Source organism: Phoenix dactylifera, chromosome 11, assembly GCF_009389715.1.
Source record: "Phoenix dactylifera cultivar Barhee BC4 chromosome 11, palm_55x_up_171113_PBpolish2nd_filt_p, whole genome shotgun sequence".
NCBI classification, from domain to species: domain Eukaryota; kingdom Viridiplantae; phylum Streptophyta; class Magnoliopsida; order Arecales; family Arecaceae; genus Phoenix; species Phoenix dactylifera.
The window spans coordinates 25,998,752-26,025,589 of record NC_052402.1 but is presented as its reverse complement, the minus strand read 5'-3'; the positions used below and the strand labels follow the sequence as shown (position 1 = coordinate 26,025,589).

The 26,838-nt window shown below is 38.5% G+C and overlaps 1 protein-coding gene across 3 annotated transcripts in view; it reads left to right on the top strand.

Moving 5' to 3' along the window:
* Positions 1-9,050: 9,050 nt before the first annotated feature.
* Positions 9,051-26,838, top strand: part of LOC103696536 (translation initiation factor eIF-2B subunit delta-like) — a 56,331-nt gene continuing 38,543 nt past the window's right edge. For all 3 annotated transcript variants that reach the window (XM_039131978.1, XM_039131977.1, XM_008778197.4), the window contains exons 1-5: positions 9,051-9,685; positions 14,204-14,338; positions 23,842-24,212; positions 25,825-26,569; positions 26,676-26,772. In XM_039131978.1, coding sequence (XP_038987906.1) covers positions 9,136-9,685; positions 14,204-14,338; positions 23,842-24,212; positions 25,825-26,569; positions 26,676-26,772 — 1,898 coding nt within the window. In that variant the 5' untranslated portion in view covers positions 9,051-9,135. The remainder of the gene's footprint in view (positions 9,686-14,203; positions 14,339-23,841; positions 24,213-25,824; positions 26,570-26,675; positions 26,773-26,838) is intronic.

Sequence of the window (26,838 nt, the reverse complement as noted above, 5' to 3'; positions counted from 1 at the left end):
TTGGTCTTGTTGTAAGTACCAAAAAAGAAAAGAGGAAAGCACCTATAAGGATATATTCTTACATTGCCAAACCCCAAAACCATACTCAAATATCTATTAAAGCCTGTCTCCAAAGCCTAGAGAAATGGCATGAAAGAGATATGGCTATTGCTCCATTCTTCTATGATGCTTGCATCCCTATAAAAGCTATGAATTCATTCTATTATCAGCCTATGATAGATGCTATAGCATCTATAGGATTTGGATACAAGGGACCTAGTTATCATGATTTGAAGCTAAATTTATTAAGGGATGCCAAGAAAGAAATTGAGTTGCTTGTTGAGTCATATCGAAGTACTTGGGCTGATCAGGATGCACTATTATGGGTGATGGTTAGTGTGATTGTAGATAGATCAATTTTCTTGTGTATTGTTTTGGAGGAATATCTTTCATCAAATCAATTGATGCTTCGAACTTTGTGATAGATGGTCAAACTTTGTGTAATCTATTTTTAGAAATTGTGGAAATGGTTGGTTCAAGTAATGTTGTTCATATGGTGATGGAAAAAGGTAGCAACCATAAGGCTGCAGGGAGGTTGCTTTGTGAGAAATTTTCTTCTATTAGTTGGTCATCTTGTGCAGCTCACTTCATAAACTTGATCTTGAAGGATATTCGGAAGATGCCTTATGTAGTGGATTTAGAGAACCGAGGATCAAAGGTGTCAATATTTGCTTATTATCATAAATGGTGTTTAGATTGGTTGAGAAAGAGGCCTAGTTGAGTAGATGTTATAAAACTAGGATCGGCTCACTTTGCCACCACCTTTAGTGCATTGACGAGTCTTCATGATCACAAGCATGACTTGTAATCATTTGTGACTTGTGAGCCATTCAGAAAAGTGTGATTATTTAGGTCAGATAAAGCTAAAGAACCAAAGGTGATCATTCTAGATGAGAAGTTTTGGAATGATATTTTTGGGATTATAAAAATTGTCCGTCCTCTCACATGCTTGTTGCATCTTGTTGACTGATGAGAAGCCTACTTGGGTTATGTCTATGAGAGCATGCACAGAGCATATAAGGGGATTGAGGAGATATTTCAAAATAAGTAAAAACTATACAAGCCCTGCACTTGAATCATTAAGGAGAGGTGGGGCAGTCAATTTATGCCAAAATATCCATGCCGCAACATATTTGTTGAATCCAGCTTTTCCATACAATCAAAAAAAGTTCTATCACAAGCTCGAGAATATTTCAAGGCTCTTAGATATTATTGAGCAAAAGGGTACATATAGCAAGACAAAATTGTTAGAGAAGACTAGATTGTCTTAAGAACGATCGAATAGCTTTGGATGAGCAATGGTTTTAACTAATTGCAAGACTACTCGACCTAGTAAAAATAATAAACTCAAATCTTAAATTATACCATTCTTTATATCTAATTATATGCATGTCATTGATGCATGCAATCTATTCATTTGCTAATATTTGTTTAATTTTTACTAGATGAGTGGTGGAGCTTGTTTGGGCTTGATTCTCCAAATCTGCAAAAGTTGGCAATTCAACTTCTTGGACAAATGGCTTCTTCTTCTTTAGTATGTGACAGAAATTTGAACATTTCGAACATATATATTCCAAGAAGAGAAATAGATTGGAGTATCATAGGCTTAATGATCTTGTACACCTTCATTACAACCCCCATTTGGTATAAAGATTTATCATTTTGCAAATTCATTTTTTTTTTCTTATTTGAGTTGGTTCTTACTTTCGTATTTGCTAATTTGTTATTCATATAAATGAGAACATATTTGAATTATTGTTGAATTCCAAATAATTTTGTAAACTTTACAACAAGAAATGACCCTGTGTTCTTGTTGACTATGATTGATAGAGTGGGGTTTTGGATGGCTTAGAAAGATCCATAACCGAAGCTTGATTATGAGGAGTAAGGAGGAAATGCAAAAAAAGTAGCAAGTTCCAATACATCTAGTAGTTAGTTTGTTATTAACTTGATTAAAACTATATGTAGAATATTGGAGAATTATGTTTATATTTATTTATCTATTTTAGAAAAATACTTTTTATTTGTTTATTTGCCAAAATGTTTGTAGATGATGTGGTCCAAATTCAAGTAGTCTATTTAGCATCTTTTGGTAGTGGAAGTAGTGAAGGAAATGGTGGTGGAAGTAGTGAAGTAAATGGTGATGACAATGATGACAATTGGTTAGCACCACAACCTGGATTTGAAATATGATTTGTTCACTTTGAATTAGGCTTATTGGTTCTTTTGGGATTTTGTAGTTTGGTACCTTCTTCAGTGATGGTTTATAGAGGTATTTGAATTATGGATTGTTGGGTTATGTATGTGGATTTTGTGAGAATGATGGTTTGTGAATTTGGTATTATGTATTTCAATGAACATTGTATGTGGAATTTGTTGGGATGATATATTTGTATGTGGATTTTAACTTTGAATTAGGATTTTTTTAGGATCATGTTTTACATATTTATTAGGAGTTAATATATTGAGATAGATTCATATTATTTTGATTTATTTGCATGAATTTGGTGTACATTTATTAAAAAGTAGGTTAAAAATTGTATTTTTATCTTTGGTACTTTTTTGGAATTTTTTTTCTTGTTTTCTTAGAATTTTTTGAAATATAATATATATATAATTATGATATCATGATGACGTCACTAGTCGGACCGATTGGACTAGGAATCGATCAGCTTATCGATATGCTATCTGGTCTAGTTTTAAAAGTATTAATTCTTGGGTCTGGACAAGTATGGAAGGCCGAAAACTTTTATGGCCTTGAACTCGGTGTGACCAACTCTAAGAGGTTGGCTTATATAGTAAAGGTGTTGCGGCCGACAAGCATAGAATGATTGTCTATTGAAGATGAAACCAATGGATGAGACATTGAAGGAAGATAAGGCCGTGAAAGAAACCTTTACGAGGTTCACAACCTATGCAGAGTCAGAAAGAGACTTTAGATTATATGTTTGAATTCAGTTAGGTGAAGGACTTTGATGAAATACATATAGAGAAACTCGGCTATGCATAGCCGACTAGAAGGTACAAAGGCTAAAGTACAAGATCCCTTAAAAGAAGTAAATTTGGAGACTAACTTTCAACTATTGGCCAACATTTATCAATAGACTACTGAGTCCAGAAGATAAGAAGAAAGTAAAAGACCTGCTGAAGAGGTACTAGGATTGTTTCATATGGGACTACATTGAAATTCTAAGCCTAGATAGAAAGCTAGTGGTACATAGACTGCTCATCAAGAAAGGATTCAAGCCCTTCAAGCAACCCAAAATGAGATTGTCAAAGAAGAATTTGAGAGGCTATTCAAGATTGGTTTCATAAGAATGGCCCGATATGCTTAATAACTGAAAAGTTATTGTTCCAATCATTAAGAAGAATGAAAAGTTGCAGGTGTGCATCGACTTCCATAACTTGATAAGGCCACCCTGAAAGATGAGTATGCTATGTTGATCGTAGATATGTTGATTGATATGGCACGTCGCCACGAGATTTTATCATTTATATATGGATTTTCATTCGAGTTACAATCAGATATTCATTATAGAGAAAATTGTGCATAAGACCACATTATAGTATCCAAGATCGATTAGGATATTTAAATAGGTAGCGATGCCTTTCAGCCCCAAAAATACTGGTGCCACCTATCAAAGTGCGATGAATGCAATCTTCTATGATATATTAGGCTGATTTATAGAAATCTATATTGACAACATGGTGGTGAAGTCATAAAATCTGCCTGAGCATCTAGTGTACTTAGAAAAGTCATTTCAATAGATGAGGCATCATTGATTGAAGATGAGTTTACTAAAGTGCGCCTTTGAGGTTTTTGCTGGTAACTTCCCAAGCTTCTTAGTGCATCAGAGGAGAATAGAAGTGGACAAGAATAAGTCGAGGGCAATCATTCATGCCCAACCACCACGTAATAAGAAGCAACCATAAAGATTACTTAAATCAATTTCTTATGAAGGTTAATATCCAATTCCGCTAGAAATATTTCGGTTGTTTCTGCCTCTATTGAAGCTAAGGGGTGAAGATAATTTAGATGGAAAACATCAGTGTGCATTTGAGGAGATACCCTCCTATGCTAGCACCTTCTATAGTGGAAGTTTTATTGAAGTTATACGTCTCCACAGCCAAAGATTCTATTAGGAGCCTATTAGCTTAGGATAATAAAGCTGGACATGAACAAGCCATGTACTACTTGAGCAAGACATTAACAAAGGCTGAACGATGATATATGTCGGTCAAAAAGTTTTGTTTGGTATCGTACTATACTTGTACAAAGCTGAGATATTGCATGCTTCTAGTTGCTATGTAAGGAGTTTGCACTACTAATGTGATCAAGTATATACTAATTAGGTTGATCATACATGGAAGGAATGGAAAGTGGATGATTGCCTTGTTTGAGTTCTTGTTACAGTGTGTTACTCAAAAGGCAGTGAAAGGTCATGCCTTGGTCGATTTTTTAGTCGATCAACCATTATAACCATTGATAAGCAAATCATGCAGCATGTGAAGACTAGAGATATTGGCCTTCATCCCTGGAGGTTATCATTTGCCGGCTCAAAAATCAAGGGAGTCGCAGGAGCAAGGATTATCATTGAATCCCCTACTATGAAAAAGACGGCTTTCTCCTTCGAGTTGGGATTTTCCTGTTCAAATAATCAGGTTGAATATGAAGTCTTGATTATTGACCTAAAGATATTACTTAACATGGCAGGCAAAATAGTGGAAGTTGAGGGTAACTCTTAAGTTGTAATCAAGCATCTCTATGTGGAATACAAATGCGGCAATGAAGCACTTATACGGTATCACATGAAGGTTCTGTGGCTAATGAATTTTGCTGAGATGACTATGAAGTTCATTCCGTGAGCTGAGAAACAATAGGCCAATGAATTAGCATAGACAACGTTGAGAGTGAAGATTCCTAAAAATATCTATGTTAAATTCATTATGGCCGAGAAGAAACTTCTATCATCCATATTTGAGAGATAGCCTAATATGTAACATAAAAAACGAACCTTAAATATGGGCCAGAATGATTAGAGGTACCCTATAGTTCAATATCTAACAAACCCTTTCTGAGTGAAAGATAAAGTTGAAAGCCATCAGTTACATTTTGATGGGTGATATGCTATACAAGAGACAACCAGCTGGATTGATACTGAGGTGTTTTGGTGAAGAAGAATCTATGTTAGTAATAGGTAAAGTTCATATAAGTATTTAGGAAATACATCAGGTACGGTTGAAGATATGATGGCTAATTACCAGACATAGGTATTACTAGCTGAAGATGCTGGAAGATTGCTTTAGACACACTAAAGGGTGCTAAGCGTATCAAAGGCATACTATCATTAGCAGGTCACGAGTTCATTATTGTGGCTACCAACGACTTTATGAAGTGGGTGGAGGCGGTGCTTATAAGATCAGTAGATCAAACTACTATTTTAACTTCATTAGGTATCGTGTTATTCATAGATTTGGCCTCCCAAAGATTATCACAGTTGGTCAAAAACTATTTTCATCGACCAAGATGTCTTGACATTTGCTAAGAAGAATGGTGTCGGCACCATCCTTTCAACACCATGCTAATAAAAAAATTGTTAGCCAATATTTGTAAGTTTATTGGTGAAAGGCCATAAGGTATAGGACTTTTAAGAGATCGGCTATTGGAGCAACTATCTTCTTTTTGACTTATCGTTATGGTATAGTGCTGCCTGTGGAGATGATTGTTAGATCACACAGGATGGCTCATCAATTCGAACTGGCTAATCAGGATTATGCTCAAGCCATGATAGCCAAATTAGGGGAGCTAGATAAAATGAGGTTGGAAGTATTAGACTATTTGCATGCCCAGAAACTTATAGTTGCTCAGTCCTACAATAAAAAGGTTTGGCCAAAATCCTTCGGTATTGGAGAATTGGTGTGGAAGATAATTCTTCTTATCGAGGTGCACGATCCAAGGTATGGGAAGTGGTCTCCGAATTGGAAAGGATTGTATATTATTAATCAAGTATAGCATGGAGAAGTATATATGCTGAAAAATATTGATGGTGAGATTCATGGCCAAGCCATTAATGGAAAGAATTTAAAAAAAATATTATCCTACAATTTGTGAAGTATACAAAAGAGCACAACATTGAAATAACGGCTATGCTATTTCATTACTTTAGACTAATCAATTATACAAGCATAGTTACAAAGCCGATTGGACTAACACTCTCAAGATGCTCACTCCACTCTTAAAGATGATTATTCGCCATCATCAACTTGCTGGATCTATGGGACGTTTAATATCTTTTCCTCCCCACTTCTTCATTAATTGTAGCAAAGGTAGAACAAGTGCTCTGGGTATAGAGCTTTTGTACGGACCTAGTCACCAAAAGTTGAAATGAAAAGGGGTCCACCTGAACTAACCTAAGCATGGAGGATGGTGAAGGTACAGTCTTAACGAAAGGCTAATTAAAAAGTGTTGACTTGCCAGTTGGAAGCCCTCAACCGAACATTATGAGCTGATTGTGATGATGTTTCGATTAGGCAAAGTAACTTGATTGTGATGATACCTTAATTCAGCAAACCAATTAGAAGTCGGTTGATTAAAACAATTACAATTCTCTGGCTAATACTTGGTCCGACTTTTCATGGTGATGGAAAGAGAATTGGGGGAGGCATAAGTATGATTAGGAGGAAGAGGAGGAATAAGCAACGAAGAGAGGAATGTGGGGCCTATTTATATAGAAGAAGCATTTTTTACCAAGAAGTAAAGTCAGGATTCCAATTAATGCAGATCCTTTGAGCAGTGTGCGGTCACTCCAAAATATAGGAGCATTCAATGAAGAAGGATGCGTAGCAAATGCACGTCACTTAGGAGGATTGGAAAGCTGCAAGCGAATTGCCAAGGGCAATAATACTGCTTCAAAAATTAGGTAGTAATCGGTCAGCAGATTGAGGTAATAACTACGAGATCTCCACTCTATAGCTACCGAGGGATGATAATAGACAACCCATCGGCCTCTTGATCATCGGCCGACAAGATATGGAGGATATTGTTTAGACACCATCTCAACAATCTAGGTAGTGGACGTGAGCAAGCGCCACATGGACAAGATTAGCAGGAGTCAAAGTAGATGAAAGTCATGTAACCTTGCTGAACTTAATAAGGTTCGCCTATAATAAATCCCACTAAATGTGAAGGCACATGCTAAAGAGGTAGAGTTCAGTTATGATATTAATAGGTAGGTTGAAGGATCAAGATGAGTCACAAGCTGAAGGATGTTGGATCGCCATCTGGTTCATGGTTATACTATACATGGGATCATGGGAGTGAAGCTTCGAAACCATTGAGGACCATAGCGATGTAGGCAATTAAAAGGATTGGTGGCTACTTTACAGTTATTGTATTGTGTATAAATAAATAGAATTTGTACTCTGAAGAGGAACCTTTTGACTTCCACATATTAATCAATTCTAATTTATCTTTACTTATTTTTTTCATTAGCTTTATTTACCCAACACTTTGTTTACCAATAGAATTTTACTTTAGAAGTAGTGTTAACGTAGATCTCTTATACTGCAACTCATACTACATCCTATCTCTATCCAAATCCATCTTTTTCAAATGATAGTGGTCAAGGTATTTAGACCGTAGTTACCCTCGTATTCTCTCTTCGATCATCTTCTTTGCGGCTGCTTTAATTTAGTAGCATGCTTGCGCATATATCTATCCTTTGCTATTAAACTTGTCCTATATTTTTCTGGCAAGCAAATGAGAAGTAAGTCTCTTTGGCACACACCAAAGATACACTAGGCCAACAGAGGCCTATCCTCCCATGTTATAAAACAAAGGAGTGATAAATAAAATATATTAATTAAAAATTATGGCTACAAGATCTAGTTAGATATGCTATTGCATATAGGACTCATTTGGTTCATGAAAAGAGAAGGGGGAAGTATGATCAACAAAAAAATTAAAAAATACCTCATGTTTAGTTGGAGTTTTCAAAGCAAATAGATGGAAAAGTATCTTTGTCATGGGAATAAATTTTCTACATTTTATGAGATAGAAAAATTTATGTGGGACATAGAAAAGCCACTTCTTGCAGTAATTTTTTCCAAAAATCCTTTAAGCCATCATGATCTTCTTAATAGCTATTTTTAATAGTTAATCTTAGACTAATAAAAAATACTACAATAGAAAGAAGTTGGGGTAATTTTATTATTAAAATATATTAATAGCCATTTAAAATTATCACAATACAAAGACGCTGTCTAATTATTAACTAAAAACCCAACCCAATAAATATTTCTAATAGCTATTTTTAAATATTTAAAGATATTTTTAAATATTTTAAATTTAAAAATATTTAAGCATAGCTATTAAAAATATATTATGAATTGGGGCAATTTTAATAGTCAGACAAGTATCCAAATATATTATGAATTGTGATAATTTTTATAGTTAAAAATATTTAAAAATAGTTCTTGAAAATATATTCTGATTTTTTTTTGGGTTGTACATTCAAAACCTCTATATCTTAATGATTCTAATAATTATGTATGATATTTTTTTTTCTTGGAGTCTTTTTATTAAAAACATAATATATATTTTATATTTTTTTTTAAAAAAATAGATACTCAATCAAATATAAGTTATTTTGAAAAGCATACTTTCTATGCTACTTTTTTGTGGTCAAGTAAATATGCAAAACTTATTTTTGGAGATATTATATATTCAGACATCAGCTTCTCAAAAAAAAAAATTTCCAACAAGATACAGTTTTTTCCATGAACCAAGATTATATTATTGATTAAATTATCCATGACGGGCTTGTCCTCACTCCCCCATACATTTTGAATAATAATAAATTACAAAATACATCAACGACCAAAAATAAATCAATAATTTTGTATCATCTCAGAGCGCGCGACAAGCCAGCACCCAGCCGGTTACGGCCCACACGGTCCAAATCCAACCCCGCTTCCTTCCAAGCCTTAAACCTAACCCCCTGGTTTTATGATTGTATCCATGGTAGAAGCCCGCTCCCCCATTACCCTTCCCCCTTCGAAACCCTGGTGACCGCCGCCGCCGCCGCCGCCCGATCCATGGACCGCCGAGTCCCGCGGACAGTCATCGACCCCAAGTTCCGGCAGGTGGGCTTCGTCCCCCCGGGCGCCACCCCGCCCCCCGCTCGTTCCCACTCCGTGCCCAACGACGCCCGCTCCTCCTCCGAGCTCTCCCTCTCGGGAAGCTCCCTCTCCCCCGTCATGATCCCCCCGCCCCGCCACGCCTCCGCCGACGGCCTCCCTTCCGTCGTCCGCTCCGCCGCCTCCCCCGTCCCCATCCCCGCCTCCCCGCTCCGCCGGGACACCGTCCAGATCCCGATCGGGAGCTACAACCCCTCCGAATCCCTCCTCGGATCGTCCCCGATGATGTCGCCTTCCCGCCAGCTTGACGCCGTTTCCGAATTTTCCGACGATGTGCCGACATCTGCGCGGCTCGGCAGAAGTGGCTCGGGCAAGTTCGCGTCGTCCTTCCCGTCGAGCAGCGGGGAGATGATGACCATGAAGATCACTGGCGGCGGCGGCGGCGGGAACACTCCAAAGAGCAGCTTGACGACTGCCTCGGTGGTGAAGGCACTGCCCGGAGTGTCAGGTATGCCCCTATGCCCTGTGCTGTCTAGGGTTTATTTATTTGGAATTGATTGAAAATTTAAATTTGATGATGATTGGCAGACTAGAATTTGCTTTCTAGGGTTTTGACCCAGAACAGATTAAAAATTTGAAATTGATGATGTTTGCTACTATTGCCGCTGGAATTGGCCTGATCAAGATGCCAAGCTAGTTGAGCTGTTGGAGGGTTCAGACAGTTGGCTGTTCAGACCATGGAGGCTGGCTGAACATCACGACATGTCTATGAGATGGTGAGGTGGTGGTTGATATGCTCGGGCGGTGATGGCTCTAATGCTGATCGCTCCTGAGGTGGTGATGGAAAGAGGAGATCGTGCTCGGACCGTTGTTTATATGACGGATCCAATCTGAAACATCAACGATGAAAAACAGTGGACCCTTCTCTGCATGCCGGAGAGTGTCCAGCAAGGACCCTCCTATGCATGCCTAAGTAAGACAGTCTCTTAGAAAATAACAGAGGTATTATGAAAGTAGCAGAGTGGTAATACAATGACATAAATGACTCGAGAGCATTTACTTGGAGGGTCCATCAGGAATGGTTTATATATGCGAGAGTCGGTGCGTACCGTTGAGGAACTTAGATGTACATATTGGCTATTCTTTGTAGCCCATTGCATGTCTCAAAAGTCATACACCATATCATTCTCGCGCATCACGCTCTGTACATCTCGCCCACGTGGTTATGGAAATTGCTCACGATCGTGGCTAAGGTTTTGTCAATTAGAAGGAGAATTTGAAATTTGAATGATAGTTCTGCGCACCTCTGGGTCGGCCACGTGGCGTGCTTTGATTAGTCAATCGAAGGATTGACAATCTCTGATTGGTCGGTCTGTCACGTCGGTTGTGATCGGTTCTGAGGCATATAATTTGCCCCTACTTCCGAGGCAATAGTGAGTTCAACCAGCCGAGGTGAGCCATGAGACCGAGCTAGAAAATCAAATGCCGTAGCCAAGCCACCTCGGTCATCCTTTTAGCTTTTGCTATAGAAATCTTCTAGATATCACATTTATGAAGGATGTGTTGTCATTTGTGCTTTCCGAAGCAGTATCATTCGCGGTGAAAATATTGGTGCAATGATTAGACATTCAAGCCGTTGGCGATGCCGAGTGATCGTCAGGAGGCGAATGCCGAAGATCAATTGGGGTAAGTGAACCATACTGCCGATCTAAGTCGTCCAAGGCTCTATATAAGGCATGAGATTGGTTCATCTCTCCCATTTTGATCGCCTATGCTCTGGTGCTTAGAGAGAGAGACCACGATCAAGCCTTTGTGGCCGTTTTCTTCTTATACTTTGCCAGAGTTTGCCGCCTCACTGGAGTTCTTCTGCCTTTGTAGGTCTCCAGTGTGTTCTTCTTAAGCTTTTCTTCCAAACTTTTCTTCGGCCTTCTCGAGATCTTTTGTTCCTCCTTTTTCTTTCATTCTTTCATGGTGGGTCCATCTTTAGAGGAATGGTCCATGGACAATGAGAAAGCGAGTCAGGGCTCCCCTGACCGAGCTTCCATGGCTTTAGGTGGAACACAGTTCGAGGTTATCTCATGTTCGGATGCTGAAAAGAGTGTCTTGCAAGAGTTCGACTGCGAAAGATTCGAGTTGAGTTCTTTATTCCTCATAACTTTTTCTCGGAGTTGTCCAATCTTTTTGATTGGGCGACGTCGCCTTAGGAGAATCAGCTCACTCTCTATGAGAAAACTTTAAGAGCAAGGCTGAGGCATCCGATTTCTTTGATCATTATTGATCTGCTGGCTTAGTACTAGCTTGTCCCAGTCTAGCTCGTCTTTAATGCTTGGAGGACGATGGTTGGATTTTTCTATTTTTTGAGGTTCTATGGGATCGTCCTTATTGTGGGGTTATTTCGAGTCTTCTTCTAGGTGAAGATACATCCTCGAAACATGGGATGATAGAAAGGTTATGGCAGCCTTCTGAATGGTCAATTTTTTTTCGTGACCTCAATAGATTCACATGCTTTTCGACGCAGTGGAAGACGCCGAGGAAGAAGGCACCGAGCCTCTTCCCCATCCTATCAGATGAGGATCTAGGATTGGTCGATGTCTTTCGTCAAATGAAGGATCAAACTTTTGCCAAGTTGCTCTGCGAGGCGGCCTTAGTGAATGCTGGTCACAATCTCGCTTCTATTGGGGTAGTTTTCTTTGCTTTTGTTCTTTCTCAAGTATAACTATTCGGTTGGCTGACTTGTTTGCCTTTGTCTTTGCTGCGATGAAGTTTAAAGTTCACAAGCTGTTCGACACCTGAAGAGGCCTAACGAAGCTAGCTTTTTGAAGAAGAGGAAGAAGAAGATGGTGGTAGGCTTGTCTGTTGCCGAGGTTGAGCTTTCTGTTGTTGGGCTTGGTAGGTTGCTTGGGTCGAGGAGAGGCCCGCCAGTGAGGGATCACTTGAGGTGGAGGTGATTGCTACCCTCCCTATTTCTGTTCGTCCATTTGCATCGGAGGCTTCCCAGGAAGTGGTCCCAGTCGGGGCCTTTAAGGGTGCTTCAGCAGTCGCTCCGATGGCTGCCCTAGTTTCCATAGCCACTTCGGGGCCCGCTTAGGCTTCAGTGGCTGCTCTTAAGATAGCCCAAGTTCCAACGGCTGATCTCGAGGCTGCTCAGTCTCCAACAGTCATTCCAGAGGCCGCCCCAACTTTGGCGCTGATATCCACCTCGACTGCTGTGCTCGGGGGTTTTGCAGGCTTCATCTTCTGCACCTCAGTCTTCATCATAGATGCCCGAGTCGGCGACTTTTCATCCAGATTGGTTGGTTAAGGTCACCGACTCAGTGCTCTACTAGGGCAACCCCGTGGGTGATATGGGAGATGATTTGGGAGAATTATGCTTCCCAAGGACGAAGAGGAGCTTCAGAAGCGATTGATTGAGAGTCTCATCTTCTCGTTGCGCTGCGCTGCCATCGAGGTAAGGGTACGAGCTTCGACACTTCGAAGTTCTTTTTGGTCGATAGACCTGATCATCCTTTTGCTGCTCATAGTGGGTCTACGTCGTGTAGGTGCTCGTGGAGATCACCTGCTCTTACCAGCAAAAGTCTGAGCGTGCCGATTGCCAGAATTGTGAGGCCGAGCGAGGAAACGCTCAGGTTAAGGAGAAGCGATTGGAGGCCAAGAAGGCGAGGGAGGTAGCGGAGGCCCAAGCTCGTTTCTCTGAGATAAGGGTTGATGCTGCCGAGGCACAATTCAACTTAATGGAGGCCAAGCTCTAGGGGATCTAGCAGGAGATTGACGAAGAGATGACTTGAGTCAGGAAGGAGGATGAGGCAGAGATTGTTTGTCTCAAGGGCCTGGTGGCAGAGGCTGAAGGCATAGCTTTTTGGGTTGAAGAGAGGTTCGCTTGGGCAGAAGATAAGGTCGCTCAAGCAGAGGAGAAGGCTGCTCAAGGAAGTAGGGACAAAGCACAGAGGATTTAAGGCTGCTTCAAGGCAAAGGGTTTGGGGCTTCAAGGGTTTAGTGTGTTTTTACATTAAGTGGGTTTTGTTGGTTGGGCATTGTTAATGCACCATATGACCAAAAACAAACCTAGGTTATATACAAAGGGGCTGAGTTGGCTTGGGGCTGGGCCTGGCCTGTTAGAAATTTAAAAACTTAGACCTAACATAGCTTTTTGACCTGGAACCCGACATGGCAGTTTTTGTGAACAGATCGGACCTAACTGGGTTGGGTCATATGCTGCTGTCCAATTTGCAGCAATGCTAAAAGTTTCCTTGATTCTGTATAGTTAAATTTGACCAAGGACTCTGTATATCTTGTAGAGCAAGGTCAGCAATTCAGTAATAAGGTGTTAAAATACAAACATTGGAATTTATGTCTTATCTGTTAATTGTTGAATGTATGCTGTATGTAAAGAAACTTTTAATACTTATATAAGGAGTTTTTCTTTAACATAGTAGCTTGCTATTTGTGTTGAACCTACATGTTCAATCTTCCGTAAAAAGACACCCATACTGACTCATTGAATAGGAGGATATCTTCTATAACTAAAATGACATCCATAAATTAAAGTGAAAAAGGTTAGCAAATTCCCAGCTAGAACTATAACAATACCAATTGACATGATTTCTATGTACCGTATCCAGTTAAATGTTGAAACTTTGGCCTTCTGAGTTACATCTTAGGACTACATTACCAAAGCTAACAAATATTTTGGCTTATTTAGGAAGAAAGTTCTGTTTAATCTAAAATATTGTCCTTGGACATAATCCCTTGGATTTTGTCTAACACATTCAGAGCAATGTCAAATTTATTATCTTTAAGAATCAAATCTGTAAATGTATTTAATGAAAATTTAGTAGCAACTCTGGGTTGCTTTCTACAAATAATACAAACTATGTGTATATTGAGTGTGTCTCATGAGCATTTGTGTGCTTCTGACATTTTTCTTTTGAAACAGATTATAACCCAAATGTTGCTTTAGAGCTTTTATGTTGTAGACTAATATTTTAGTGAATGCAATTGCCTACTTCCAACAAGTGACATTTTGCAGAAAAAGATAGGGGAGCTTTGATTGAAGTGCAGAATGAAGGGATTTCAAAGCCACAGAAACAGAAAACTCAAAAGCTGAGAGGCGTGCCATTCAAGAGGCTCAGCGTGCAGCGAAGGCTGCCAGCAAAGGAGTCTGGTAATCAATTTGTTCTTTGTATTCATTCATTTATTTATGCATTCATTTATTATTTTTGCTCAATAAGTTTATATGCATTAGATTCTCATGTGATTTGATATTGATGTATCATTTTCAAGCTGCCAAATAATTTTAGATTTCTCATGTAAATAAATTGATCGTGGAGCTGCTTGTACGCTGTTCTTGTAAGAATTTCTGTTTTTTAATGCATATTAAAACCTGTTCTGTATTATGACTGGATTTTCTATTACTCGATTGAGGTGTTCTTTGGGTTGCTTTAGTGACCAGCCTTTTCTCATTGAGTTCTTTTTTCTGAGTAGTGTTTATATACCAGCACATATATTTATGAGTGCTAACTTCAAACAAGTAGAGGTGGGCAGCATGAAAATGCCAAGATGGATTCTTGCTCAAATCAAGAAAGGTGGATGAAGAATGAGTATATTAAAGGAAATAATTAAGAAACTGATTTAGACTCTGCAGGCAATGCGGAAGGAAGAACTGAGGTCCGAGGAGATGTTGAAATTGAGAGACTCAAAATTGTGTCAAGTAGTGGGAAGGGGAGAGGAATACTTCATATAAAATAGCGGAAGTTGCTAGGAAGAAAAGCTGGTAGTGGTGTTTGTACCCTTGATTGATAGGACTGGTAAAGGTTTTGTGAAGCATTGCAAACTTGTGATTATCGGTTGGTTGGGTGCCAAAACTCTGCTTCAGACAACTTTTATCAATTTATATTGCCAATTCTTATTGAAAGTAGGCAAAGCATTATATGACAATATGTATTGGTTCTATTTTTCTAGTGATGTCCGCTAATATGGTAACAAGTGATAATGATCATATGGAGCTCATGTTCTAAATAATATAAATATTCATATTCTATGAAATAATTGAGAGAAAGAAGTAGAAAATTTACAATATCAGTGGATAATTGACACTGCAGTTGTGTAGCACCATTTCAATTGTCAGGAGCATGCAAAACATTAAGGTCAGGATCCGTTGAATTGGTACTGGGTGCCATATTGGTTTGGTACCATAAAGACACATGATACGATATAGCTTACGGGTCATTTGAAGGGTATGCCATGTTTCTTTTTTTTTTGTTTTTCAGTTTGTTTTGTAATTTTTTTGTATTCAGTTACTATTTTAATCAATGTGGTTGTTTAGTTTAGGATTTTGATGTTGTTTTGATGTCTTCTTTGTCATCATATGGACTTGAAGTATAATTAATGAATTGTAACATAATTGAATATATGAGTACAAATAATTGAATATATATTATAATATCAAATGCACTTAAAGTACCAAATATATACCAATATCTAAAATTTTGTGGAGTGTCTATATCCCTCATAGACGTCAGGATTGCGGTGAAGGTCCGAGCCTAGGATATTTTTCCAACTTTCTAGATAATTTGCCCCATATCCTTACATCTCATAATCTGCATCTGCAGGATAACCATCCTGATACTGATTCTCTTTGATATGGGATTGGCCATCTAAAGATCATGGCAGTGAAATCCAACCTATAAGTTGCTTGAGGCCATGGAGGGTAGTAGCCACTCAATTATGATGCTTTAGATGAAGGATATTCATGCGATCAGAGCCTAGCTGTGTTGAGTACGATTTGGTGTATGACTAGGATTTAGATAATCTAAGGATTCTACTCTATATGCGAGATCATCTGTAACAGTAGCACTATATCTTGAATGATCTCAAGAGGCTCATCTCATGTATGAAATGCTATCCTCGCAGGTTGTACTAGGTCGTGCACTTTGGTTTCGATCCTGTATGGTAATGTCTAAATTGAGACTCACCATTGAATCAAAGACCCTAGGGCAATGAGTCATGCAGCCATGCCATGTCCATTGCACCTTCTTGGCTACTAATTGCATTGTTGCTCGAACTACCATTGGTATCATTGTTGGTATCATAAGATAATCTGAGCGTCCAATTATTTGGAGGCTCATTGGTCTCTAAATTAGAGTGAACAAGCTTCTCATCCACTCTCCAATGAAACTATAGTTGCCCTTTCTTGTTGATATAAGGACCTACATTCTTTCTCTGGATGCCCTTGCCTGCCTAGCTCTGTTGGGTGGTTTGACTGTGCGCACCACCCTAACCGGCCCTACCTGCCCGACTTGATTGGGTATTGTGATGGCTTTCTTCTTAGCGGCTCTCTCAAATCTTTGGGAGGATGTGTTGGATATGGTGCTCTGCAATGATGATCGACTCTTTCATGATCTCTGTGGCTGCTCAGGATGGGAGCGTGGGTATGTGCTCTTCTGCTCAATTTTTTTCGTATCCATCCTAGCCTCTTTTGCTATGAAATTGGTCGGTTAAGAAGGTGATCCTGGCTCATCAAGCTTTGGTTGTTGCTGTTGGCTCTCAAGCCAACCAATCATCGGATCCGTTTCATCGTATATGGAATCATTGTGATGTGGTCATCATTCTTCAACTCCACTTCCTCTTCAATATAGTTCAATTTGAGCCTCAGGCTGTAATGAACATATACCAAGTCATTCAAATACTTCTATGTGACGTGATTCTTCTGCTTGCTGTGGATCAGGGTGAAGGTAGACTAATTGTGCTCATAGCCACCGAAAGAGACCGTTGACAAGAGGATTCGGATTGCTAACTTTTTTAGGATTTTTGATGATTGACTAAAATGGAATCATCATTCAGTTGTAAATGCAATCAAGAAATTGCATATCAGATATTACTTATCATAAAACATTGGAACTAGTTATAGCTAGTGTCTGAAAATACTTAGAATCCATGCTTTCTTTGCTTGCTACAACTAGCCTATCACCAAAGTTGTGGGAGCTCTCTGTAAATGCTTGAGTCTAAAACACATACATATGATATGATGTCATGATTTGCTCAAGTTGACAAAGTAATGATTTTGTATGCCATTAAAATTAACTTACTTCTTCTAGACATTGGGCAACAACTATCAATCAGGCTCCATCTTATAGATCATATTACAAAGAGCGGTTAGAAGTTTCCTTGTCCATGTCTATTCTTAGGACATTGTGTTGGAACTACGAATTGAGGTAGTAGGCTACCAATACATTTTGCAATTAATTTAGTTAATGAACAAATGATTGCACTTGAATTTTTATTGTAAGAATAAACAATTATAAGAACGAACGAACTGTTACTTTCTAGATGTAATTTCTTACCCATCTAATAAATCCCACTTCTACTCAATTATGTCAATGTACTTTTGAGCATGCTTCAGGCCTGCGTATCTTAGCCTTAGCAACCATCATCATGTGATAAAGAAAGCCTATCTGAGGGTATCTTCTATTGTGCATGGCCTTCAATATGATATAATGGTGCAATAGTCTTAACAATTCTCTCGGCTTGCTACCAAAACTGCTGACTCATGACTAAGCCCTCATGTGACTGCCTTTCATGCTAGCCTAAGCATATCTGCTCTCATGCCACCGTTAGCACTGCATGAGAACATCTGATGCAGGCCGCCGACTGCTGTCTGTCTCGATGAAGGCTATCCCAGTTGCAATGTAATTTGTGGGCAAAGCGGAATGACTGCTGGCCTTTAGATACCTTCACCCCCACTGTACTTCCTCAGTCAAAAGATAGAATCCATTTGTGGTTGTATATGAAATCTTAATATTTCGCAATTGGGACTGTCTTGATAATGTTGGTTTGCCTACGAATCTTTTCTGATGTCTATCAATAATCAGATCGTATGTAGTTGTGCAGCATGCAGGTCTAGAAAATATGTGAGCTGGCTTGATCATCACAATTCTCCTTGGTCGGCCCCCTTATACTGTTGGTATGTTATTCCAAGATCACTTGCCATGTCATGGCTGGCCCCCTATCTGGTTCAAGAACTTTCATCAAACGTAGGAGTCCCACTGAGCATCGTGCTCTTGATCATAATAGCATCATCTGACTTGTAGAAAAGATGGTTTTCATAGTCACAACATGTTAGAAATTGAATGATGCTCCATCCAATTGGGACACATCAACCATCAACATGTTAGAGTCAGTCCCGTATGTGTCTCACTTATGGTAGTAGGAGACTACTTATTTCTCTAACTCATTATTATCCATAACTCACTATATATCTTTTGACCTGGAAGGATCTACACCCTAACTGGCTCTTTTCATGGATTTGATAGCAGATCAACAATGCATGCTATTTGCTGTATTTGCAGGGATGTGGCTGAAGTGAAACCATGATACGATAACTCTTAGCAATGTCCTTTTCTTATCCTTTGCAAGCATGGAATCGATTCTCTGTTGTTTCGAATCCCTGCTTGTGAAGGCATGTTGATCTACATCATGGAATGGTGGCCTTGCTGGTTATGTCTCTAGACTTTCCTCTTCTTGCTATCAAAGGTGCCAAAAATAGAGGCTATTTGGCCACCGCCACCACCAACAATTCTCAAATTAATGAGTCTCGTATGTAGGTTGGATCTTCCTTGGTGGGACCCGGAACCAAAGCCCGACTCGTACTTTGAGGGCTAAATCTAGCATATGCTTGCAACCTCCTCCCTCCACTTCTCATTCAGGCTCTCCTATATCGCAGTTTGAATCTGCATCTCCATGTCATCCAGATTTGATCCCTCCTAGTCCTTCGAATTCCTTATGAAGGCGACTCTGCTTCCCGTCATTTGATTTCGCTTTTTTTTTTTTTGGCACTTCTTTTGCTTGCTTGCCTTGAATTGGTAAAATGCTTTTCCATCAGCTTGGCAGGTCTCCTATAGGCATTTCTAACAAATAGACACATTGGGATACCCATAGGCTGGATGCTGTTTCAACCTAGTTATCTCTTCCTCCCAAACTCAATGTTGCATCCACTTTTACCTCTAATGTTGCTTGGCCTAAAAGCATCACCCATAATCCAAACTATGTCATGCCCGACTATTTCCTTTCTGGATCAATTTATGCAAGTTTGACAAGCACATATCATTTTTAGATCAATTAATAATTAATTAATTATTTCCAAAGTGAATTTACATAGTAATGCACAAAATCACTCAATTACTTCAACAAAATACTTCTAGATTATGTATACACAGTACTAATTTTTCAAACATTTCTAATTGATTTTTATACAATAAATTGATATTTAATTATAAATTAGTTAAAAATAATTTTAACTTAGATTATATAGAACGTCTATTAGGGATGCTCTATATATTTTTTATTTTAATTGATCATTATTTAATTAATTATTGAAAAAATTTGATTTTCATTCTAGTGCAAAAAATCGTATTATTAGTTCAAAAACATATTTTTGAATTATCCATGACATAATACTAGTTTTTCATATTTTTATTTTAACAAAATATTTTTTTTTATTTTTAATTAATAAATTACAATATCTAATTATAAATTATTTTGAAAATTAATTTTAATCAGATTAGTGTAGCATCCTATCATGGGTTCTACATATATTTTTCTTAGCCTATGGGTATGCACAATGACATTTATTCTTTAAATTTATTTAAATTGGGCCTTAACTTGCTACGATGCTTCATCATTCCTAAAGTTAAATAAATTGACGTCAAATTGAGATTGCATGTAGCATGCATACCCGCAAACATGTTACTAATTTTTCTGATTTTTTTGATTATTATTTTATTTATTATTTTTTAATCCAAAATATTTTTTATCTAAAAATTATATATTGAAAAAAAAATATAATTTTTGTTGCCACAACATAGATCATCTATTGATCTATAGCATATCATGAAATCATGCAACATTCAAGATTTTGGCATGATCACCCTAATTTTCCCTATTTTTGGCCAATTTCTGGTATGATAAAGAAAAAAAACGGCTGGAGAAGGAAGGAGAGTGGGCCCTTTATCTAATTTTGTATTGGATTGAGTGGAAATCTGCAAAAAAATCCATCCCTTTTCGCTGTTTTTGAGTGGAGAACTAAAATAGAGAGAGGTAGAGAAGGCATGGGAGACTCCCTACCTCCCTTTCAATCATTTAAAGTGGAATAGCGCCCGAACTGCCCTGAACCACCCGGTTCGGGCCAGAACCATCCGGTTTGGCCCTGTTTAGTGCTGAAATGCTAAACCATTCTGGTTCTGGGCAGAATGCATTGGTATGCCTCAAACCTAGTAGTTCAGGGAGGTATGTGTAGACCATGATTGAGGCTGTATTATATTGAACTTTTGATAGTATAGTATTTTTTTTAAAATATTCATCATAGTGCTCTACCATGCACATTTAAAATGGAAAGTTACATGCCCAGTTTATGGATTACTTGAATCAGCTGCCACAAAGAAATTACTGCAGGCTATTTTCATACAATTGATTGCTGACGTTTACTAAACATCTTGTAAATTTTAATTATGATCCTAGTTGGTGAAACATGAAGCTGATTGTCTTGTCGCAGAAAGGTGCTTCAGTCTGTCTGGATTAATCAGACATTTGCTCTGAGATAAGTTGTCATGGTCGCTAGAGCAGCTAGTGAGTCAAATAAATTTGTCTGGAATTTATTCTAATCAGTTAAAAATTTTATATGGGTTCTGTTAAAATGTTTCGACACTTTAGCAAGATGTAGGAAGACAAATCAAACATTCACATCCATATGTTCTGTAAGAGAGTATCAAAAGATGGGGCCTCTATCTGTTCACCAAATGTACACCTTATGCATTGCATGTGCATTGAGCATGAAACATGTTTCATGTCATTTTCAAATCATTTTCAAATGACTGACAAGAAATTGTGGAGAATAGTCTCTGCTTTTTTGATCTTTATTGACATGTAGATGGCTTATGATTAATGCCATGTTCTTAAGAAGTGCTTGTTTTGACTCATCATGAGCATTTTAACGAGAAGAAGGCAGGAATTTCTTTGTATCCTGCTTAATTTTCAAAGGAAGTTGTCTATAGATGCTAAGCAGAGATATAACTTTGTCAAAGAAGCTAGAAAATAGGATGATAACTGATGATTTTTATTTCTTTTAGACCATACAAACCTGTAGCATGCAAACCATGGTGCGTGCATAGGAGAAAAAGCTTATCTCATTCATGTGGATTCTACCTGCAGACCCACCTGTGTTGTTAGTTCCTCTTGATGGGCAAATTCCCAATGAAAAAAAGTGTCTGGCTGTCTGCAAATTCCTCTAAACTGCCTTTATTTTGCTCCATTGTCTTTGGTCTCTCTGTTCTGCCTTTCGACGCTTAAACCTGGAAGCATAACCTTGTCAGAGTCTCTTATTTTGGATTTGAACATGGAGAAAGCATCTCTCCCACTATATTACTTTTCAAGTAGGATTCTTGTTGCATTTCTACTTTTCAAATAGGATTCTTGCTGTTGCCTATCATAGGATCCATGTATGTTCAACCACCTTGCCAGTTTTATCTGTTAATGTTCTTTTTCTTCAGGTTTAAAGAACCTATAGGATTGTTTTTCCTTTTTCAATATCATTGGCAACTCAATTATTTTCTTTTGGTTCTTTTTATCCAATTTGCATGAGAAAAATGGTCATAGGTGGTGCCTCCAAGATATCATAAATCAATGAGAAACTATTTCAGTTATTCATATTTTATAGATTCCTAGCAATTCAAGTAACAATAGTTTTTTTCTTTTCTCCTTGTGAATGATGCAAACATGATGTAATTTCAACTTGACAAGGGTTCTTTATAGATATTTGTGCAAGAAACCTCTGATTTTCATGGCTTTTCAGCGTAAACTTGGATACATGCCTCTCAAGCAGTCCATGTATTAGTGTGGCCCCTGTATAATGCCATCATATGGTCAATGTTTTTGCTTGTAGGAGATCTAGAACCTCAAAGACTTCCATTGGAGGATGCAAAACTTTGTTAAAGAGCTTTGATGAGTTGATGAAGGAAAACATATGCATCCAACTCCTCACCAAGGCCAGAGGGTAATGCTTGGCCCAGATTTTGTGTTCCCACTGTGTTGCTTCCTGTCCCTTAATATTTCTTTTCCAAATTCTGGAGTATGCCCAAGAGGTATCTTTCCAAATGTTTAGGAACCTTTATTTGGAGAACCATCCTTCTTAGCCTAGACCATCAAAAGTAAATTGTTTTCAATGCTAAATTGAAATAGGCTACTTGTGCACATACTCTGCTGCACAGCACCCTGTAATTAGCAGTAATATCATTTTATTTTTCATCATTCTTTTGCCCATTTTGGCAACTTTAAGAATTTTTATTGCTCTATATTATCTCCAGATTTTTGTAATTTTTTTGAAAAAGAGCCAAATATTTTGTTTTAGCATTTTAATGTCCCTGATATTCCTTGTTGGGGTTGCACAGTTTTTTTCTAACCAAGAAGGGAACATTTTATTTCACTCATCTTCAAGCAGTTCCATGGCAATTTATGACAATGCAGCTCTATGTGAAAACTGTTAATGATCATGTCATTCAAAATTCTTTCTAGATTTACCATATTTCTTTGATCAGTTCATACTCCTGTTGTGGTTGTTCGCGGGCACATATGGGAGGGAGGGTAGGGGCGAGGGGTTGCCTTTTACTTATAACCCTAAGCTGGTAGAATCCTGTTTTTCTTAGAAGGGACATCTACAAGCATTAAGAGATATTTTGGATGAATTTATGAGAGTATCAGGCTCCTCCATATGTCAAGACATCCCAATACCAGCCTATGAAAAACTTTTCTGTGGTCATAATACGTTTAACTTCAACATGAGCTGCTTCTATGGAGACCCAAAGGATTCCTAGATCAAGTGTCTGAAAAAAAAATCATCTAGGAAATTGGTTGCATACAAATCCCTCTTAGATGTTCTGCCAGGGAAATTGTTTACAGACTGTTTTCCACCACATAGGGTAATCAATTTTTATTGCTTTATAATTGACCTTCTTAGATAAGAGGTCTCTTCCATTATCTGGCTTTCCTCACAGCTCAATCTCTATATCCAAATATCTTTGTTTTTCCAATAATTGAAGTGGGAAGTAATACATATCAAACGCTGCTTCCTGATTTTGTATCGTTTTTTATATTCAGGACCTCTGAAGCTCCTACTATGAGCATATCTGCTATTTTACTTTCATATCAGTAATACTTCAAAATGTCTTGGTAGGTTTGTTTGAAAGTGATACAGCTTTAGCACTAAAGAAGGGGCTGTCTATGTATCTATTTATCTTATCAAAACAGATAAACAGAAAACCTGATTGTATGCAGGAAAGGTGTTCTGAATAACAGGGGGTGAGCTTTTATTCAAAAAACTCATTTTTCAGGTTTTATGGCATGTCAATTTTTGTGCAACAGGTTTTGGAGAAGGCAGCCAAACATGTACTTTCAAACAGTTCATTTATTTTAGATTTGTGTAGACCCATTTTGATGACCTGAAAACCAAAAAGCCCCTTAATGTCAGCTTAGTTCTTTATCCACATTCATTTTTTTTCCTTTTCCATTTTTCAGCATTTATGTGCATTGTTTTCACCTGGATATGTATGTCTTCATCTCATATTTCTTCCTATTGAAATTCATTATATTTTAAATGTGTTTCCATGGTGATGATTCTAGGTGAAGCAGTCAAGCCTTCTGCTTCTTCTGGTGGTGCACTTCCTGCTTTAAAACAGGGTAAGGTAGTGAAACCTTCTTCCCAAAAGAAAGATGGGCCTCAGGTTACAGCTCCAGTTGCATCTTCTGAAAAGAAGGTTGTTGACCGCATTCCTGATAAGGACAGAAAGAAGGATGTTCCCCACCCTCGTATGCAATTTGATGATAAACATCGGGTTGAAAAGGCTAAAAGACGTGCAGTGGTTAATCAATCTGAAGCAAGAAATAGAGTTGAACTATTCCGGCATTTGCCTCAGTATATCCATGGAACTCAGCTTCCAGATCTCGAATCAAAGTTTTTTCAACTTGATCCAATGCATCCTTCTGTTTACAAGGTACTTGTTTAGCCATTATTAATTTGTTGGTTCAGAAAGTTGGGTATTTCTTACTGTAGAAATGCAGGCATGAAACTGCTATGCGTGTATTTGAACTCATCAGCAGAGATGCATTGCATTACACAGATTTAGTGCACCTCCGATAGCCTTTGTTTCTTGGTATGTTTGGATGGATGTAACATTCAAAACCTGATACACTGGCTGCCAATTATCGAGCTGATGTGATTCTTGTAGATGTTATAAGTTGCACAGCTGATGCTCATGACTAGTCTAGCTTTCTATTTCTCCCTTACCCCTCTTCATATACCCAGATATATTGGGTATGATCTGTTTTTGACTTCTCACCTCTTCAAATGGCATTATTTCTGTTGAATATCCTCCCATGCAAGGGCTGTGTAATGCATACCTGCAGTTAAGCATTCATGCATGTAAAGATTTGTTAAATGTGCAAGAGAGTGAGGGACCAAGCAACAATCTGCTCTATTAGAAAAGAAAGTTCTGAAAGAAAGCATTCCATTTTTCTATCATAAGGTAACATCGATAGTATGGTCTGTTGTCGCGGTACCCGGAACCAGACTGGTTGCCCAGCGGCACGGGTCGGTATGGCTCCACACCGTGCCGTGTCTGGTCTATATCGGCACAGTAGAGAAAGTGGGGGAGAGGGCAAATAGGAGAGAGAAAAAGATAGAGAGGAGAGAGGGAGGGCCGATGGAGGCCGGCAGAGGCTGGCGCTTGGGTAGGAGGTGGAGGCCGCGGCCGGATCCCCTATTTTGTTTGAAACAGGGATCCGACCGTTAAAAAATTTTGCTATTTTTAATACTTAAAAATCGTGAAATTTAAAAATAGCTGGACCCGTTTTAAACAAAATAGGGGATGTGGCCGCGGCCTCTGCCTCCTGCCCGGACGCCGGCCTCTGCTGGCCCTTCGCCGTTCTCCGCCACTCTCCGCCGGCCTTCCTTCCTCTCCCTCTCCCTCTCCCTCTCTTCCCTGCTCGCTCTCTTTTCCTCTCTTTCCTTCTCCATCTCCCCCTCCGGCAACTGGTTTCGTTTCCGCCGCCGGAACCATCCCGGTCCGCCGTCGAAACGGTCCTGGTCCGCCGCTGGGACGGCTCGGTGCGACCGGAACCGTCTGGTTTGGGACGGTTCCTCGACCCTGAGTGATAGCTTAATTTGTGTCATTATGATAGCTATTTTGTATACAATGGCATCATGGAATAAATATCACTGTGCATTGTATCGTAGGTTTCTCATCATATGTACTTTTAGAGGCTTTGTTGGTATTATCAAGTTATTTTGGTATATATGCACTTATCAAGCAATTATTGGTAAGAGAAACAAATTTCTGAAAAGCTACCTTTCTGTAAGTCTTGCTTTCCTTGATAATTTAGTGATCTTGCCGTTCTTTCACTTTCATATTCTTTAATATACATATTTCCCATGATTATATATGATCAATTAGGTTAATATTCTGATGCATGGTGTTATATATATGGTAATTAGATAATGTACTTTGTTTCCCTGACTTGCAATAGCAATATATGAGCTGCTCAGACTCAGAGTAACACTATTTAAAGGATCGTCTTATCTAATTGTTTGCTTGCAAATGTCATCAGGTTGGACTTCAGTTTTTGTCAGGGGATATCTCAGGTGGTAATGCTCGTTGTATTGCAATGCTTTTAGCTTTCCAAGAGGCAATTAAAGACTACTCTACACCCCCTGAAAAAGTTCTTGTTCGAGATTTGACTGCAAAAATCGGTTGTTATGTGTCATTTCTGATTGAATGTAGGCCCCTTTCTATTAGCATGGGAAATGCTATTAAATTTTTGAAGAACAGGATTGCCAAGTTGCCACATACACTGTCAGAATCAGAAGCAAAGTCTACTCTTATATCTGATATTGATCGTTTCATAAATGAGAAAATTATAATTGCAGATAAGGTTATAGTTAGGCATGCTGTTACAAAGATTAGAGATGGTGATGTTCTACTCACATACGGGTCATCCTCCATTGTTGAAATGATATTATTATATGCTCATGAGCTTGGAAAGCAATTCCGTGTGGTAGTAGTTGACTCCCGTCCAACGCTTGAAGGGCAGGCATTGCTCCATAAATTGGTGGCAAAGGGCCTTAATTGTACATATACACATATAAATGCCATCTCATATGTTATGCATGAAGTCACACGAGTTTTTCTAGGAGCTTCATCAGTCTTATCTAATGGAACAGTTTACTCAAGAGTTGGAACGGCATGTGTAGCTATGGTTGCAAATGCCTTCCAGGTTCCTGTTCTAATATGTTGTGAGGCATATAAATTTCATGAAAGGGTGCAGCTTGACTCTATATGCTCTAATGAACTTGGTATGCCTATAATGCTTTCAATGTTTTATTTGATTTCTTGACTTGCTTCTTTTGGTCCGAGTGATTTTGGAACACTATTTTATTGATCTATTATTACACTTCTCAGGTGATCCAGATGTCATTTCTAAGGTTCCCGGACGGAACGATTTGAATCATCTGCATAGTTGGGCTGACAATGAGAATCTGCAACTTCTAAATCTCATGTACGAGTCCTTAGTTTATACTGTTCTATAATTCCTATATTTCTGAAAAAAAACTCATTTTGATAT